This window comes from Chlorocebus sabaeus, chromosome 21, assembly GCF_047675955.1.
Source record: "Chlorocebus sabaeus isolate Y175 chromosome 21, mChlSab1.0.hap1, whole genome shotgun sequence".
NCBI lineage: Eukaryota > Metazoa > Chordata > Mammalia > Primates > Cercopithecidae > Chlorocebus > Chlorocebus sabaeus.
The window spans coordinates 61749368-61765531 of NC_132924.1; the positions used below are offsets into that span (position 1 = coordinate 61749368).

Consider the following 16164-nt stretch of genomic DNA (forward strand, 5'->3'; position numbering starts at 1 on the left):
GGGCATATGCCATTTTGGTAATATGATTTATTTTCTTTTTTGATATATAAACATATAAATATTGTGCAACCATCACAGTATTTCCAAAACAGTATATAAACAGTAATGGAATTGCTGAGTTAAATGGTAGTTCTGTTTTTAAATGCTTACTAAAATAAGATAATGGTGAGGTGCCTGAAGTACAAATATTTTCAATATTCTTTTAAATACTTTGATATAGAAACATTCTCTTGATAGATATGCTTCAGAATTTGCCTCCAGATTTTAAGAAGATTTTGTAACTGTGTTTTGCTGTGTTACACATTAAAGTATACTCCTCTCTCCTTTTTCTAAATGTCCAATGACTTCCTAATTTTATGGTCCACCATGATTGGTTCTTGTTTCCCTGGCCTATCTTAGTTTTAAGTGTCTTGATTTCCTCCTGCCTAGTGGGCACCAGGGTGTTGGCCTCAAGTCCAAATTGATCAACACAACAGTGCAAAAGCATGCTTTCTACTTGGCTGAGTAACTGTGATGTGTGTTTGGGGAGAAAACACTGCAAAGTCTTACATGGCAGATGCTAAAGTTAGTATGCATAACATTTTTGTTTGTCATTTTTGTTTTGCAGTTCAAGTCCTGGGAAATAATTTGCTCTGTGATGTATGCAGCAAATATGAGAATATATTGGAGGAGGGATTTTCAAATAATTAAAACAAAAATTCATGTATTTCTTTCAACAGATCTTATTTCAAAAAGATTGCTTCCTCCTACATTAGAATATGAATGTATAATTTAAGGAGTGACTTTTAACAACAAATCTGCAGGAAGTATTTCAACTCTATGTTATGAGGAAGAGTTAAGTAGTGGTACCTCGTGTTCTCCTTCTAGTTCCAAGTCCTTGCCTTTGACTTTTCATTTTTTCTCTCTATGCTTATCTGAATCTGCATTTGACTGAAACTCTATTATCAAACAGCCTAAAGTGCTTCTGGAGTTTGCAATTGGCTGTTCCCAACACAGAAATAGTTGCTACATTGTAGAAACTTTAGTGAAACGATTTTCTGCAATAATTCATCAACAGAAAGGCCACCAGTCTTACAAAGGCAGGGAACTTGCTTTGTGCATGGGAGCCCAGTCTTAAAGTTCATTACTAAAAAACACTGCTAAAAGTGTCATGGCCTCTATTTTACTGTTATGCCCTGTGGTGAGAGGATGCCTAGGCTTTTCCAAGAGGCTGGTCAAATTATTCTTACAGTGTGACTCCCAGAAGACCCTGCATTCGTCTCTCATGTGGAGGAGGTTGTAGATCTGGGGGCACGGATGCTCCAAAGTGGGGTTTGATGGTGAGCATAAAATAGGCTGAGGCTATCTTTTACTGCAACTGAGCACAACCTCTGAGTTTCACAGTCCTTTATTTCTGACTTTAACTCTACATCTGGCTCTTTATATAAAATGATTTATAATGGAAAGGTGCCATTTCATATCTGTGGCTTTAAGAAAACTCAAATTGGCATGATTGCTAGGCTTTTTATCTTTTTGATCAGCATTCTCACCTTTACAACTGAAATAAAAGAAAGACAAATGAATAGGATTAAAAAGCTGCACATTTAGTATCATCTGGGGTCCAACTACTTATAACTTCCAGGTACATGTAGGTAAGGGCATTTTCAGGTATATCTCTAACATGAATCAGAAGCTGGCGGCCAAAAAAAAAAAAAAAAAAACAGTCTACTGATGTCTTAAAACTAACAATATCAGCATAATGTAGGAAACTGAAGACAGGCATTTGCAGATCATACGTAAAGATATGGAAGTGTTTAAATAAATGAAAGACAGAGAAAAAAAAACTCATCTGATTACTTGGGAGCTTAAAAGAACCCCTCCCCTCCCCTCCCCTCCCCTCTCCTCGCCTCCCCTCTCCTCGCCTCTCCTTTCCTCCCTTCTTTCCTTGTCTTTTTTTTCTCTTTCTCTTTTTCTTTTTCTTTTTTTGACAGGGTTTTGCTCTGTTGCCCAGGCTAGAGTGCAATGGTGTGATCTTGGCTCACTGCAACCTCTGCATCCCGGGCTCAAATGATTCTCCTGCCTCAGCCTCCCAAGTAGCTGGGACTACAGGCATATGCCACCACGCCTGGCTAAATTTTATATATATATAATTTTTTTTTTTTTGTACATTTGGGGTCTTGTCATATCACCCAGTCTCATCTCAAACTCCTGGACTCAAGTGATCTGCCCACCTTGGCCTCTCAAACTGTTGGGATTACAGGCTTGAGCCACCGCACCTGGCCACAAGAACATTTTCAAAAGATTGTTGAGGTCATTTCAAAAAGGATGACACAAACCTAATATTTATTTGTAGTCAATGTAAATAGCTGCTCATACACACCCACACACAAACAAAACCTACTTAACTAAAACTACAGCTGTGTGTCCAGCTTCTATGTAGCCTGACACATTTTAGCACATTTACTAAGTTGTATTTCTATATTTAGGAACACTAGATATAAACAGGTGAAGAGTGACAGAGCTTAGACTGTGAAACAGCCAGCGCCTACAGAATCAGTGCTGCCAAAATGCTATGCTTTGAAACTCCATTCTGGATACCCAAGAGAGATACATTCAATATTCAACAAAATCGAAGAATCTGAAAATGGAAAATCTCTCAGATGTTCTGAGAGAAAGCAAATCCTGAGGCAGAGTCATAGGATTTGGATATAAGTCTATAGCTACACAATAAAGAAATAAGTGCAAAAATAAAAACCTGGGCAGGAGGTTTTTAGCTGAAAAACCTAATTCACCTCACAACATATTCTGGTAAAACACTTGCTTTAAGCTGATCAGAAGTTATGCTCTATTTTGCACTATGAAATTTGGTAGTCGGTAGCCACATGAGGTTATTTAAATTTAAACTAATGTAAATGAAATGAAATTAAAATTCAGTTCCTCAACTGCACTAACCACATTAAGTTACTCAATAGCCACATGTGGCTAGTGGTTACCATACTGGAAAGTGAAGATAGCGAACATTCTTGTCAATGCATAAAGATCTATTGGACGGCACTACTCTATATCCTTAAAATATTTAATGCAGCTTCTAGAAATTTCTAAATTCTCATAAAGGAATAGTGTAGTTCACACAGTGGGAGGATTTGGTTCTTCAGATGAACGGTAGAGACTGGATTGAGAAAATCAATGAATGTGGCAATAGAGAAGGGGTCCTGATCAGGGACTCACTCCAAAGATGTGTGAGGCAGGCAAGGGAAGGAGCCCAGCTTTAAGTCCAAAGTCTATTCTGAACAAAAAATGTCCCTGTGGAAATGTTTTTCATTTTCTTGGGAAAAATAAAAGGCGCTAGAATTCTTTGGCAGTCACAACCTAAAAGCAAATGATGTGAGATAGCAGAATTCTAAGATAGGAAGGTGAAGTCTCACTTGACTACCAAATAAAATTAGAACTATAGGTACAGTTTGACTCAAATTCTATACTTCGGTCAAGGGTAACAAGAAATGAGAGCCAAATGAAAAAAATTCCGTTTGTATTCATCTTTATAAATATAACAATGTGCTTTGTCCCATGTGGAGGCAAAGGCATGGAACCTGGTGTAATCCCTAAGTAGCACCTACAAGGTAGGCTGATCCAATTCATAAAAAATGTTCATCATCCAAACAGACACCTAAAGTGGCAGACAGGGTCAGACAAGGCATGGGGCAGCTCTGGCTTCTCTAACAGAGACATTTTACTTCTTTTGCTATCGGAAAATATATATATATAGCTGTTTATCTCATATTTTACGGAGATAAACAGTTGCCCTGTAACTGTTGTTGTTGTTGTTGTTGTTGTTGTTGTTGTTGTTTTCCCTCAGAGCATGCTGCCCTCTACAGGCCACATGGATATACATATATGTGAAGATGCATAAACAGGGTTCAGTTACATCCAAACAGGATCATTAGTAAAGATAAGACAAAAAAGAAGGGAGGAGGTTGGTTATACTTGTGTGTCTAAAAGCCTTTAGAATCAAGATGAGAAGCAATCAACATTTATAAGCCTCTAATAAACTTTACCTCTTCAGCCGACAGACATAAGAAATTATAAATAGTACTATAGTCCTATCATGCCATTTTCCCTGAGAAACTTAAAAGTAGGTCGACAGTCACTTTTCCTTTGTTTTAACTAGGGAGGAGACGCTGGGGAAGAAAGAGAAGTAATAATGGTTGACGTGGTTTGATGCTTTTTCCTAACATCTCCAAAGTACATCAGTTTTTATCTAAAACTTAATATATTAAAACTCAGCTCTAAATTAGGAAATAAAAGCCAATGCATTTAGAGAAGTACACACGATTTTATCCCTAAGAGTTTAATCTTTTAAGCCCTGGCTTTAGTGAAGTAGTTAAAATCTGGCCTAAGAAATGAGAACTACCCTTCATCTTTACTTCAAATTGATGCTTTTGCAATAGTTGTGCCATAAACACACACTCACACACACACACACGCACACTCACAGCTGGTATGTTTATTGGTTTAGTCACTAAAGGATTTAGCTGGACAAACATCACAAAGATGATGGCTGATTTAATTGAATTTATGATCAAATGTTTTCTATTGCAGGAAGAGTGGGAAATCACTTATGGGGAGATTTGAATAATTTAAGGGAAGTTCTCTATTTGGCATTATGTTTGTATATCAAGTCTTGAGGGATTAAATACAGCTGAGGACTAGCAGAGAATTCACATAGAGATACACAAAGATATGCTGTATAACAATGTAATGAGGGCCAGAATATTGATCCCTTTGTGTTAATATTTCTATTCATTTATCTCATAGTCTGAGTAATAATAACCACACACACATATATATAAACTCTATGAGACCTCCACTGTAAACCAACACTAGATTTTTCTGAAATCCCAAAGATGTTGAAATGATTTTAAAATATTCTTTCAGAGAAGACAGAAAAATAATTGTGTTGGGAGTTGTATATGTGTGTGTTTAAGGCTTTTCAAAGTGCATTTTTGTTGTTGTTAAAGACATAATGAAACCTATTGTTAAAGTCAATGTCACTGCCATGATGGAAATAACCATTTAACATGGGATCTGTGCCTTAGGGTATGGACGTGGCACAGTGTCTAAAAGAAAAAGGCCAGTTACCTTTGGAATCCCCTTCCCATTTTCCTCACCATAACAGATATGGCATGGCCATGCTCCCAGACTTTATTTATTGTGTTTTGAGAGAGAATTCATCTACTCTCCCCCTCTAAATGCTGTAAACAGCAAGGATAATTACTTTTAGTCTCACCAGTGGAATCACTGGGCCAAGTGGATGCTCAGACCCTACACTCCTGGCTTAGGGTTATCCATCAGTTTGTGTACAGGTTATATCGCGAGAAAAGGTCTAACAGACATTTGAACCTGGTAACAGTGATCTGTCTATGGGTTTCTTTCAATCTAATTAGGAAAACTGTCTAATAAAATGTGTTTCGAGACTAAGGATAAATCACAGTATTGCATTAATTATGTATAATACTATTGGTTAACACACCACTCTTAGGAAGAAACTGTTGAGGAAGGGGAAATCTTGTTTTTACACAACAAGTATTTTAAAACAAAAGTTTTGGTGACCAAGCAGTTCAACATGTGCCCCTAAGAAGGCAGAAATAATATTCCAGAAGATGTCTGGGGACTCTATGTAGGAGTGGTATCCATGTTGAAGGCTAATTGCTTATTTGGAGCTGAATGAAACACTCTCACTGGGAGGTACGACAGGGAGCACTGAAAAAGAGAAGGGAGGTAAACTAATATTTGCCAAAGGACTGTGTTTAGTAAGGTACCCAGTAATTTATACTCTTACCTTACTTGAAGCTTAAACAATAATCCTGCCAAGAGGTTATACAAATTGAAAAGCTGAGGCTCAGAGAGGTTAGAGAGCTTCCTGAATATCACACATTTCAGTAGTGGAACTAGGGATGAACGTGGTTCCGATGCTACCAAAGATGATGCTGGCTCCAGGCATTTTCTTGTCATTTGTGTCAATAATTAGCTTGTGCAACCTTCCTTCCTCTCTTCTGTTTTTTCCTTTGCTCATGTCAATACTATTTACTGATGGTATATATTCTTAGGTCAGTTAAGACCACTATGTACACAACATGTTAGATGCAGGTATTAACAAGAATACTGTAGGAGCTCTATCCTCACCATGAATAGAAATTGAGCCTCGGTTTTATAGAGTCTCCTCAAATGATGAGAGGGATATATTATTTCATGAAAATCAAACAACCAGAGGGTGGAATGGGTAACAGTGGATACTAGGGATGACATTGTTGTTAAAATCATCTCTTTTTTAGCTAGGGATGGTGGTAGGTACTTTTAGTCCCAGCTACTTGGGAGGCTGAGATGGGAGGATTGCTTGAGTCCTGGAGGTCAAGGCTGTAGTGAGCCATGATCCTGCCACTGCAGCCTGGGCAACAAAGCTGCAAAAAAACAAAACAAAAACAAAAACGCTAAAAAAAAAAAATAGTGTCTTTCTTCAGTGACTTCTTATATTCATCTTCATTTTGAGGCTGAACATTCACTAAATTTGTAAATATTTTCTTAATCAAATGAAAATGATATCAGTAAGTTTGAGGAAAAGTATCACATATCATGTGTTTCTTTTATATAAGGAGAAGTAAAAATGATTGCATTTTATTCATGCTTCACTTTCCCAAATGTGGCAGTTTTCAATGTCCTAAAGCTTAAGAATTAAGGTATGTATATACCCACGGGGGCCCAGTGAGGAAGACCTGGCTTAGCTCTTGATTTGGAAGGCTTATTTAGAAAATGGAACCCCTCTCAACAGCATCTCATATGTGATGAACAGGAAGCTGATTCTTTATGGTGTTTTCTGAGTAGAGTTAGGGGAGATCAAGGAGATCGGGAACAACAGCAGAGAGGTGAATTCTTAAGGGAGTTCAAAAAGGGTAGAGAGCTGTGTGTCTAACCCCTAACAGTTACCAACAGAAAAGAGAGAGAGAGAACACAAGAAGGAGAAAGGAATAGAGACGCTTGCAACAGGCTGCGCCCCTCAGGAGGGAACAGCGTGGCTTCTGGAGGGGAGGAGGCAGGGAAAGGAATGTCTGCTTGATGTTCTTTGATATTTCCACTATTCCCCCTGCAGATTTATTATGCTTATTGGGTACTCCAGAGCTATTATTCTCAGGGTGTTTACAAATAAAAGAGGGGTGAGAAGCAAAAATAAAAAGCAAGATCTCTGGACACTTGAGTGCAAAATGCAATGACTCTTTAGTGTAGCGTTTCCAAAGCAGCAGACATCCACATTTGTATTACGCTGACAAGCATTTAAAATAAATGAATATTGCACAAGTTGATGTAGAATTGTGTCACCCAATATGGCAGCCACCAGCCACATGTGGTCCTTAACTCTTATTAATTACATTTAAATATAATAAAAAATTCAGTTCCTAATTCACAGTAGTCACATTTTAAGTGTCCTGGAACCACACAGGCCTAAAGGCTACTGCATTTGTCAGCACAGACATAGAAATGTCAGGCCAAACTTTTGGTTACCTCAGAGGCCAGCAGCCTTCTTGAGCATAATCTCTTTTTTCTCTGTGCTAGGGATAAAAACTGATTTCTTCCTTACATATAATTTTGAAGACACCAGTTGTGAACCAGGCAACTTGAAGTCAGAAGCCCATACCTGTTACCTGATGGGTCAGAGACCAGGCAAAACACTGTGTCTGACCTGGGTAGGACTGGGTTTGCTCCTCTTCTGTGCTCTGCTTCACTCCATGACTCAGGATTGAACGGGAAACTCTAGTACCCACTTGTGATAAGCAAAATGGCCCCCAAAGATGTCTACCTGTTAACCCCTGAAGCTGGTGAACAGGTAACTTTTCATGGCAAAAGGGACTGTGCAGAGAGAGTAACCTGGATTAACCAGGTGGGCCCAATCTAATTACACGAACCTTTGGAAGCAGAGAACTTTCTCCTGCTGGAGGCAGAGGAGATGGGGCAGAGAGGAAGTCAGAGAGATCAGAAGCTTGTTTGATGGAGAAGGTGGCTATGTGATGAGGCATGCAGGAGGCATTGAACGGGTGGAGACAGTGAGCAAAGAAGTGAGACCTCAGCCCTACCCCACAAGGAACTGAATTCTGCCAACAACCTGCGTGAGCATGGGAGTAAATTCTCCCCGAGAGCCTCCAGATAAGATTCTCCCTGAGAGCCTCCAGGTAAGAGCCCAAGTTGGTCAACATCTTGATTTTGGCCTTGTGAGACCCAGAGAAAAGAAACCAGCTCAGCTCATCCAGACTTCTGCCTGACAGAACTGTAAGGTAATGTTTGTAGTATTCTACACCAATACATGTGTGGTAATTTGTTATGGCAGTCACAGAATACAAACACCCACTGTATATTTGGGAGAAGCAGAGGAACTCCTACAGTTTATGCTTCTAGAATCTGTTTGGAGAAGAGTTCAAGAAAGCCTAATTCCATCTCCTCCTTTCAGGGAAATGAGCAGCCCAGCTGCCTCTAGAAGCTCTGTGCCACTTCAGAAGGAGGGTTGGGTTTTATTCCTTAATGAGCTGGATGGCAGGAGGAAGGTATTAGCCGCACCATAAGCGTGTACTTTTTGGATGAGGAGTCCAACACATAATCTGATAGGATAAAAAGCAATGGCTGTTGCCAACTCCCAGGCCTGGCACATACTGCCAATTAGTAAGAGAGAAGATGGGTATTTTCTGTCTATCAGAAGGGGAACAAAAAACGCATGTCCAACAGATAACAAACAGCATGGGGCCTGCCCTTGGCCATCACCAGGGGTTACTAATGACACTGAATTCTTCGCTACAAACAAAAAGAGACATGGATAAGAAATCTGGCACTGACACAAAATGATAGGGGCTAACCTCCTGGGGGCAATGGGAGCTGTATGGAAGAGGTGGCAAACCTCACTGGTAGGGTGTGAGTGGGTAGCAGACAGGCCTGTCATCTCTGGCACTTAGACTGTCACAAAGCCAGCCTTTTTCCCATGGTGCACTACCCAGCAGTGGGCAGGAGAGGCCCAAGTTGGTGGTGCGGGCAGTCAGCCAGCTGCAAACACTGTTTTCCCCAGGACAGAGAAGTCATGTTTCTGTTCTGTCTCAGCCCTCTTGGCTGCATGAAATCTAGATTGGGAATGGCATCAGGTCCCAGAAGAGACATCCCCACTCATGGCTGCAGTGAGAACAAAATAAAATTGATATTGATAAGCTCCCATGAATATGGGGTTTTAAAATTGATAATATTCCCTTCATAAGATTCACTGGAGTACATACATTCCTAGTTGTTATTTGCAATTGTGCTGATCATTTGACCTCATGAGCCTGTTTTTAATTTTAGGCTATAAAATGAAGATGATAATATCTGCCCTGACTACCTCAAAAGACTGCCATAAGCTATGTGGGGATGTGACAATATACATTGCAAAAGGCTGTCTAACTGTTAGTTCCACCACAACTATAACTGTGGAGATGAGTTGCATGTCAGGCCTTTGACTATGTCTGTTTCATATGCTTTCACATTTATACTGTTGCCACTGCTAGTGATCAGAGCTAGGCTTTTGGCAAATTTACCATTTTCCACTCAGATAGTTTTCTCTTTGTCCTCCTGGCACCTGCTTGCGACCTGAATCTTTGGACAGATCTTTATTGTCTTTTCCAAGGCTCTCTAGGACTCCCACCAGGGCCTGGGAAGCATTTCCTATTTTAGGTTCTCCTCTTTTTCCTTTCAAGAATCCTATCTGTAATTTCCTAGAAGAGCTGTTCTCTGTTAGATGGCAAAGGGTTTAGGGGGTCTTGATAAACATCATATCTATGTAATGCTTTCAGTAACTGAACTAATGATTCATTCTCATGAAAACAAATGTCTCCAGAAATTGCTACGAACTGCAACTTCCAAGCAAGCAGGTGAGCCTTTGGGGCCTGGAAACAATACTATATGTATGGCTGTGAAGAGTCAGGACAAGAGACCTGCTTGGATTGGACTGTCTGTGTATTGAAAACAGTACATTTTCAAGGGTATGGCATGTGGTGAAGAACTACACCTCATGCAGTGTTCTAATGCTGAACTCAAATCCATAGAGCTGGGCAGTGGACAGCTGCAGCTCATCCTTTGAGTTAAAAGACTGGAATTCCAAAATGTCTGCTTTAGTGTCTGCTTTAGAGCTTATCAGCCCAATAAACCCATCCCCAAAACAGTGAATTAGTGATGTATAGAATAATTTCTTTGAAAATATTACGAGAAGAAGTCTCCAGGCACTAAATAAATTAAAATTGTTACTTTGAAGTAAATAGAGTTATAACAAAAATGATCAACAATGAAAAAAATGTGAAAGTGGGGAAAGATGATTTCAGATCTCACTCAACTCAACTGCTCCTCCTAGTGCAATAACAGTGTTCTTACCTTCCTCTCACATTTCTAAACAGGGAAAGACATTTAAAACTCTAGCTTACTTTGCAATATATTATTATGTTAGAAAATTTTAGATCAACTTAGAACATTAGGGAGAATGGAAAACAGGGTCTTTCAGTTTCGTGCGAAGTCTCTGACTTAAATCTTAATGGGACATATCATCTATAATGACAAGAAAAATACAATAGAGCACCACCAACATAAGTACAGAGTGAAAGTTATGTTATTCCTCTGAATATTATTTTAAATACATTATGTTTTATGCATATGTAACTCAACTATCCAGCAAGTCACCTTTAAAATATGTCTTGGAAGTTAAACATCAAATCAGCTAAAATACTCAAGGAAAGTTCTAGAACACAAAGTTAGGAAACATTTCTAAATCTTTTAAATTCGGGTTTGTGACTCCACTGGAACATTCAATTGTAGCAGGTAAGATTTTTCTTCTCTGTTTTTGTGTTCCCAGAAAGGTAGCTTTGTTTAAATGTCTCTGTATTTACTACACAATTTAAAATATCAATTCTTACAAATTCTTAGGAGAAATCCAGTTTTACTTAACTAACAGAGGATTATAAGCAGAACCATAGCATATGTGGGAACAAGCAGGAAAAGGTTAACCTGTGCCTACTCAAGTCTGTAGACGTGCTTGTTACCAGCCACAAGTGGCCTTTTCCAGATCTGTCTTCTGTGACTTAGTGGTTTTTCCTTAGTTCTCTTTTTGATACTTTCAAACCTCTGAAATCGTTCAGCTGTTTAAAAGTTCCAAAACAAGCAAATGTGTTCCTGGAATCTTCCCCTTAACTTTGCTGGAGAGGATGTACTAAGGCTTCTTCTCCAGCCAAAATAATAAAAGATCTTTTAAGTGGCTAAAATTCTTGGTTGATTGCACATACATGCCAATGTCAGACAACTATAAATAGAGAGATTTGGAAGAGAAATAGGGAGAATATAACTGCAACGAAATAAAATGGAATGTCTCGAAGGTAATCAGAAAACAGTACATGTTTTTACAAAACTAAGATTTGTCTCCCTTTAATCCACAATCCCCTTTATGGAGGAAGAGCCCACATGGATTATGCACTTCCAGTACGAGGGAATAAAAGGACTTTTTTTCTTTATTAATATACATTTATTATTCTCAATCACATAATTAAGATTTCTTCTTTCTATTATTCTTTTGAATTTGGATATCTGTTGGATCTTATGATATTTTCCCCCATCACTGCTTTGTTTTCACAGAACAATAAAAGAATCTTTCAAAGGATGAAATTATGTCCATGGTTGCTGATATAAATGAATTCAGCAGGGAATTGCCTATGTGTTACCTAGAGTTGGCCCCAAAATAAACTGGATCTTTTGTTATAGCTATTCAAATAAACTTAAGGATTCATTTCTCAAGAAATTTCTACTCTCTTAGGCAGGTTAACATATCCACTAGCTTCAATACCTAGGTTAATATATATTTTTAAAAGCATTGTTACTTAATTTTGAACAGTGACCTACTTCTTTATATTAACCCATCTATCTTATATTAATAAACCCATCTAAACTGAACTCAAATTAGTTCTTGCAAATTAGTTCAATTTATTTTAAACCTATTACCACCATACAAGAGAATTTAACAGTTACTTCAGTTTAGTAATTGTGCTACAGACAAGCAAATTAGTTGGCAATGGAGAAAACCATCACTCATGTAATAGTCTTTTAATGTAGTTCTTTCAAATTCTGATCTCACTCCTTAACTGAAAGATGCTGAAATGTTGATGATGGTTGCAAGGACCATTTGGAGGAAAAATCAATAATATAATTAACATCTCTGCATCTTAGTTCTCTTTAAATTGCATTGGTTTGAATTGGCTAGAGGCTACGGCTTGGCTCTAAAGATTCAGCACTTAATATTGGAATACCAGAAAGTAGCATTTTAGTATTTTTAGTAAAGATTTTGTTACTTAGTGTCTCTGAAATAAACCCTTAAGGCAAGACTTACAAGGACTTAAAAATAGCAAGTTTCTAAACAAGCCATGTTCATAATTTTAAAATCTTACCTCAAGCTCGGCTTTTATCATTTTCCTTAAAATATTGAAAAAGTAATCTAATGGTGAGACCAGTTTATTAAATGCCTTTGAATTATAATTCTAATGATAAATTCTGTAATTCTAATTACCTGTTCTCCAGAAATGCTGCTATGCTACATCTGATAGTTTCAAATTTTCCTGTTACTTTAAATATAGGTTTATAGATTCAATGGCTTTATCAAGAATTGTTTCATAAAGTGGTTAACTGGTTGGAAGGAATGATGCCGTATTCCTATGAGACAGGAATGTGTTTGATCATTTAATTAAGGTAGGAACTGTATACTGTATATATTACTTGGTGTATAAAAGCACTTAATTAAAATATGTTAGACCAGTGATCAGGAAATGGGGAGGTAGAGAAGAGGAGTATGCACAGAAAGCTCCCAGGAGAGGGAGTGCTTCCCAGGGGAGCCTTGAGAGTAAGAACTGGCTCTTCAAATGGCACATGCAAAGCCCCATGTTAGACAAAAATGATTATACCTATGTGTTCTTTGAGTTACAAATTTAATAAAAATAAATGGCCAAATCCCTAAACTACCGTAGAATTTAATGTATTCATTTCATGAGTTTCTTGACATTAGCTGTCCACTGTATCCACTGAGAGCATGGATTAGCAGCATTTTAATATGAAAAAGTTTTTCTTATGCTTTTCGTAACTGGGAGTATCCAAAATTAAACATGTGATAACAGTGAAAAATGTGAGTATAACACTAAATTCCAAGTAGACAAAATTGTATGACAAATTGCAGTTTATTTAATCAAACCAGTTCCAGTTGTCTTTTCTCCAGCATAATCCTTGAAATGTGACACCCACAAGTAAATGGGAATGACTAAATTACTGTTTCCAACTTCCAATGATTTTCTAACACATTGGCTTGCAATAAAAGTCTCCTGAATAACTACAAAATCCAGATCTTCAGATTTTATGAAATTTCAAAAACCATAAATAAAACTAACTAAGGTCAGATGAGAGAACAGACATGAAATAAATGGAGAACACATACTTCAAGACATAAATGCATTTAGCTTCCCAATAAGGCTTAAGCGAAAAATAGGCAAAGTGAAAAAATCTGAAAGATCAACTTTAGCTCAAAAGTTGTCACCAACATCATTTATATTAGAAGGTCAGTCACTATATTGTATTTTCTAAATGCTTTTTTGCTAATACAAAAATATTTCTTGGAATTTAGCTGCAAGAAGACTGACCACAAGGAATTTTAGGATTTACAGTTCTGAAGCAATGCCACATTTCTCTAGGAACTCAAATTCATACAGTGTTGGCTCAGGCTGAACACGGTAGCTAGCACACAGTTAAGGTTTAACAGCAGTTTAATGGTTAAATGAATGAATACACAACAGGATGAATGAACAATGTCATGAAAAACATATAAGAAGAGTTGTAAATATTAAAAGAGAAAGAAAGAGAATGAGCACAATCTGTATAAAGACTTACTTATTCCACGCTTGTCTAAGGTTTTTAGAGCTGTACAGGGTAAAGCGTTCTGAAATAAAAGAGAAAAACAATAAACAATCTTTATATCAAATGTATATATTACAAGCATGTTGAAAAAACTTCAACTTTAAAAAAAGACAGTGGGCTATTCAGTCAGTTAGGCCAGCATAGTAAGGTCTTCACTTTTATACTGGGCAGTTGTAAAGAGTAAAACAGGAAGGTTACAACATATTAAACGGTGAAGCATTTTTTTCTTTTGTCTAAGATGGTTTATTTCATAATTTGGTTTCATAGTAACTATTTCTTAGAATAACTAAGTTTTAGTTGAGTTGAAAAAAGAAACGCAAATTCCAAACCTCCAACCTGTAAGTAGATTTATAGAAGCATATCAATACATTTTGTCAAGTGAGGCTTGCTGTTTTTTTCCTATGATGATTTCTCTGACCAAATACGATAATGTTGGGTCTCTTTTCCTATACTGTATGGTATTTATACATGCTCAAAGTCAAAGTACCAGAGTCCTATACTGTATATTTACATTTATCTGTGAACAATCTTTAGATTTGTTTTAGTTTAAAAAGGAACATGTTTGTTTTACCAAGTTAAACAATAAAGTGATAGAGAATAGATATTATAATCTCTTCAGAATCTCATTCTTTCACTTGTGATGATATGGCAATTGTTAATGATTTGATATGTCCCTTTTCAATATTTTTTGTTTATGAAATACACCCATCCTTATGTGCAAACTTATATACCACTGATTTTTTGAATGGATTTTACAATAAACATTACCCTTGAAACTTTTTTGGCACTTAACAATATATACTGGATAGTCCTTCAAATCAAGAAATATATGTAACAATTTTTTTTTTTTGAGACAGAGTCTTGCTCTGTTGCCCAGGCTGTAGTGCAATGGCCCAGTCTTGGCTCACTGCAACCTCTGCCTCCTGGGTTCAAACGATTCTCCTGCCTCAGCCTCCCGAGTAGCTAGAATTACAGGCATGGGCCACCACACCCAGCTAATGTTTGTATTTTCAGTAGAGACAGGTTGTCATCATGTTGGTCAGGCTGGTCTCGAATTCCTGACCTCAGGTGATCCACCTGCCTTGGCCTCCCAAAGTGCTGGGATTACACGAGTGAGCCACCGCGCCCAGCCTGCAACGATTGTTTTAAAATTGTATAATGTTTCATAGAAGTACCATAATTTATCTGACTGTTCTCCCATTGATGAACCTTTAAGTAGTTTCTAATTTCTTTTTCCTTACAAACAATACTTAAGCAAATATCCTTGCACATGTCTCTCTACATACAGACGCTTTCATTTCTGTTGGATGGATTCCCCAATATAGAATTGCTTGGCAAATGGTATGCATATTTTACAATTTAATAAATGCCGACAGAGTACTTTTCATTTTTCCACCAGTGATGAAAAAGAATGTCACTTTCTCCATATGTCTTCTAGCATTGGTTGTTATCAGTTGTTTACATGTTGCCAAAGCTACACTTGATAAAACATTCTTGGGCTTCTTTTCATATGCTTTCTGGCCATTTACATTTCTTCTACTGTTTCAAATTTCACTTTTCATAGCTGGTACCAATTTTAATATTGGATTCTTGGTTCTTTATCAATCAGTTTATACAAGTATTTTTGTATATGATCAAGTTGACCCGTGTGTGTGTGCATGTGTGTGTATAAAAGTGAAATATGTATGCACTTTTTTCCACATAGAAATTTAAATTTTTATTTAGTAAAATATTCTTATTCTTTTTTATTTTACTTCATGTTCCAGGATACATGTGCAGGACATGCAAGTTTGTTAATGTAGGTATACTTGTGCTGCGGTGGTTTGCTGCACCTATCTGCCTGTCATCTAAGTTTTAAGCCCTGCATGCATTAGCTATTTGTCCTGATGCTCTCCCTCCCCTCACCCCCCGACTCCCCAACAGGCCCCTGTGTGTGATATTTCCCTTGCTGTGCCCATGTGTTCACATTGTTAAATTCCCACTTATGAGTCAGAAAATGCTTGGTTTTCTGTTTATGTGTTAGTTTGCTGAGGATGATGGCTTCCAGCTTCATCTACGTCCCTGCAAAGGACATGATCTCATTCCTTTTTATGGCTACATAGTATTCCACAGTTAATATGTACCACATTTTCTTTATCTGGTCTATCATTGATGGGCATTTGGATTGGTTCCATGTCTTTGCTACTGTAAATA

General features: G+C 37.5%; 1 protein-coding gene across 3 annotated transcripts in view; it reads right to left on the reverse strand.

The window, feature by feature from the left end:
* The window catches only part of CDK14 (cyclin dependent kinase 14), a 589453-nt gene that overhangs the window by 111156 nt on the left and 462133 nt on the right, over positions 1-16164 (reverse strand). For all 3 annotated transcript variants that reach the window (XM_007982225.3, XM_007982233.3, XM_007982232.3), the window contains one exon: positions 13945-13993. In XM_007982225.3, coding sequence (XP_007980416.1) covers positions 13945-13993 — 49 coding nt within the window. The remainder of the gene's footprint in view (positions 1-13944; positions 13994-16164) is intronic.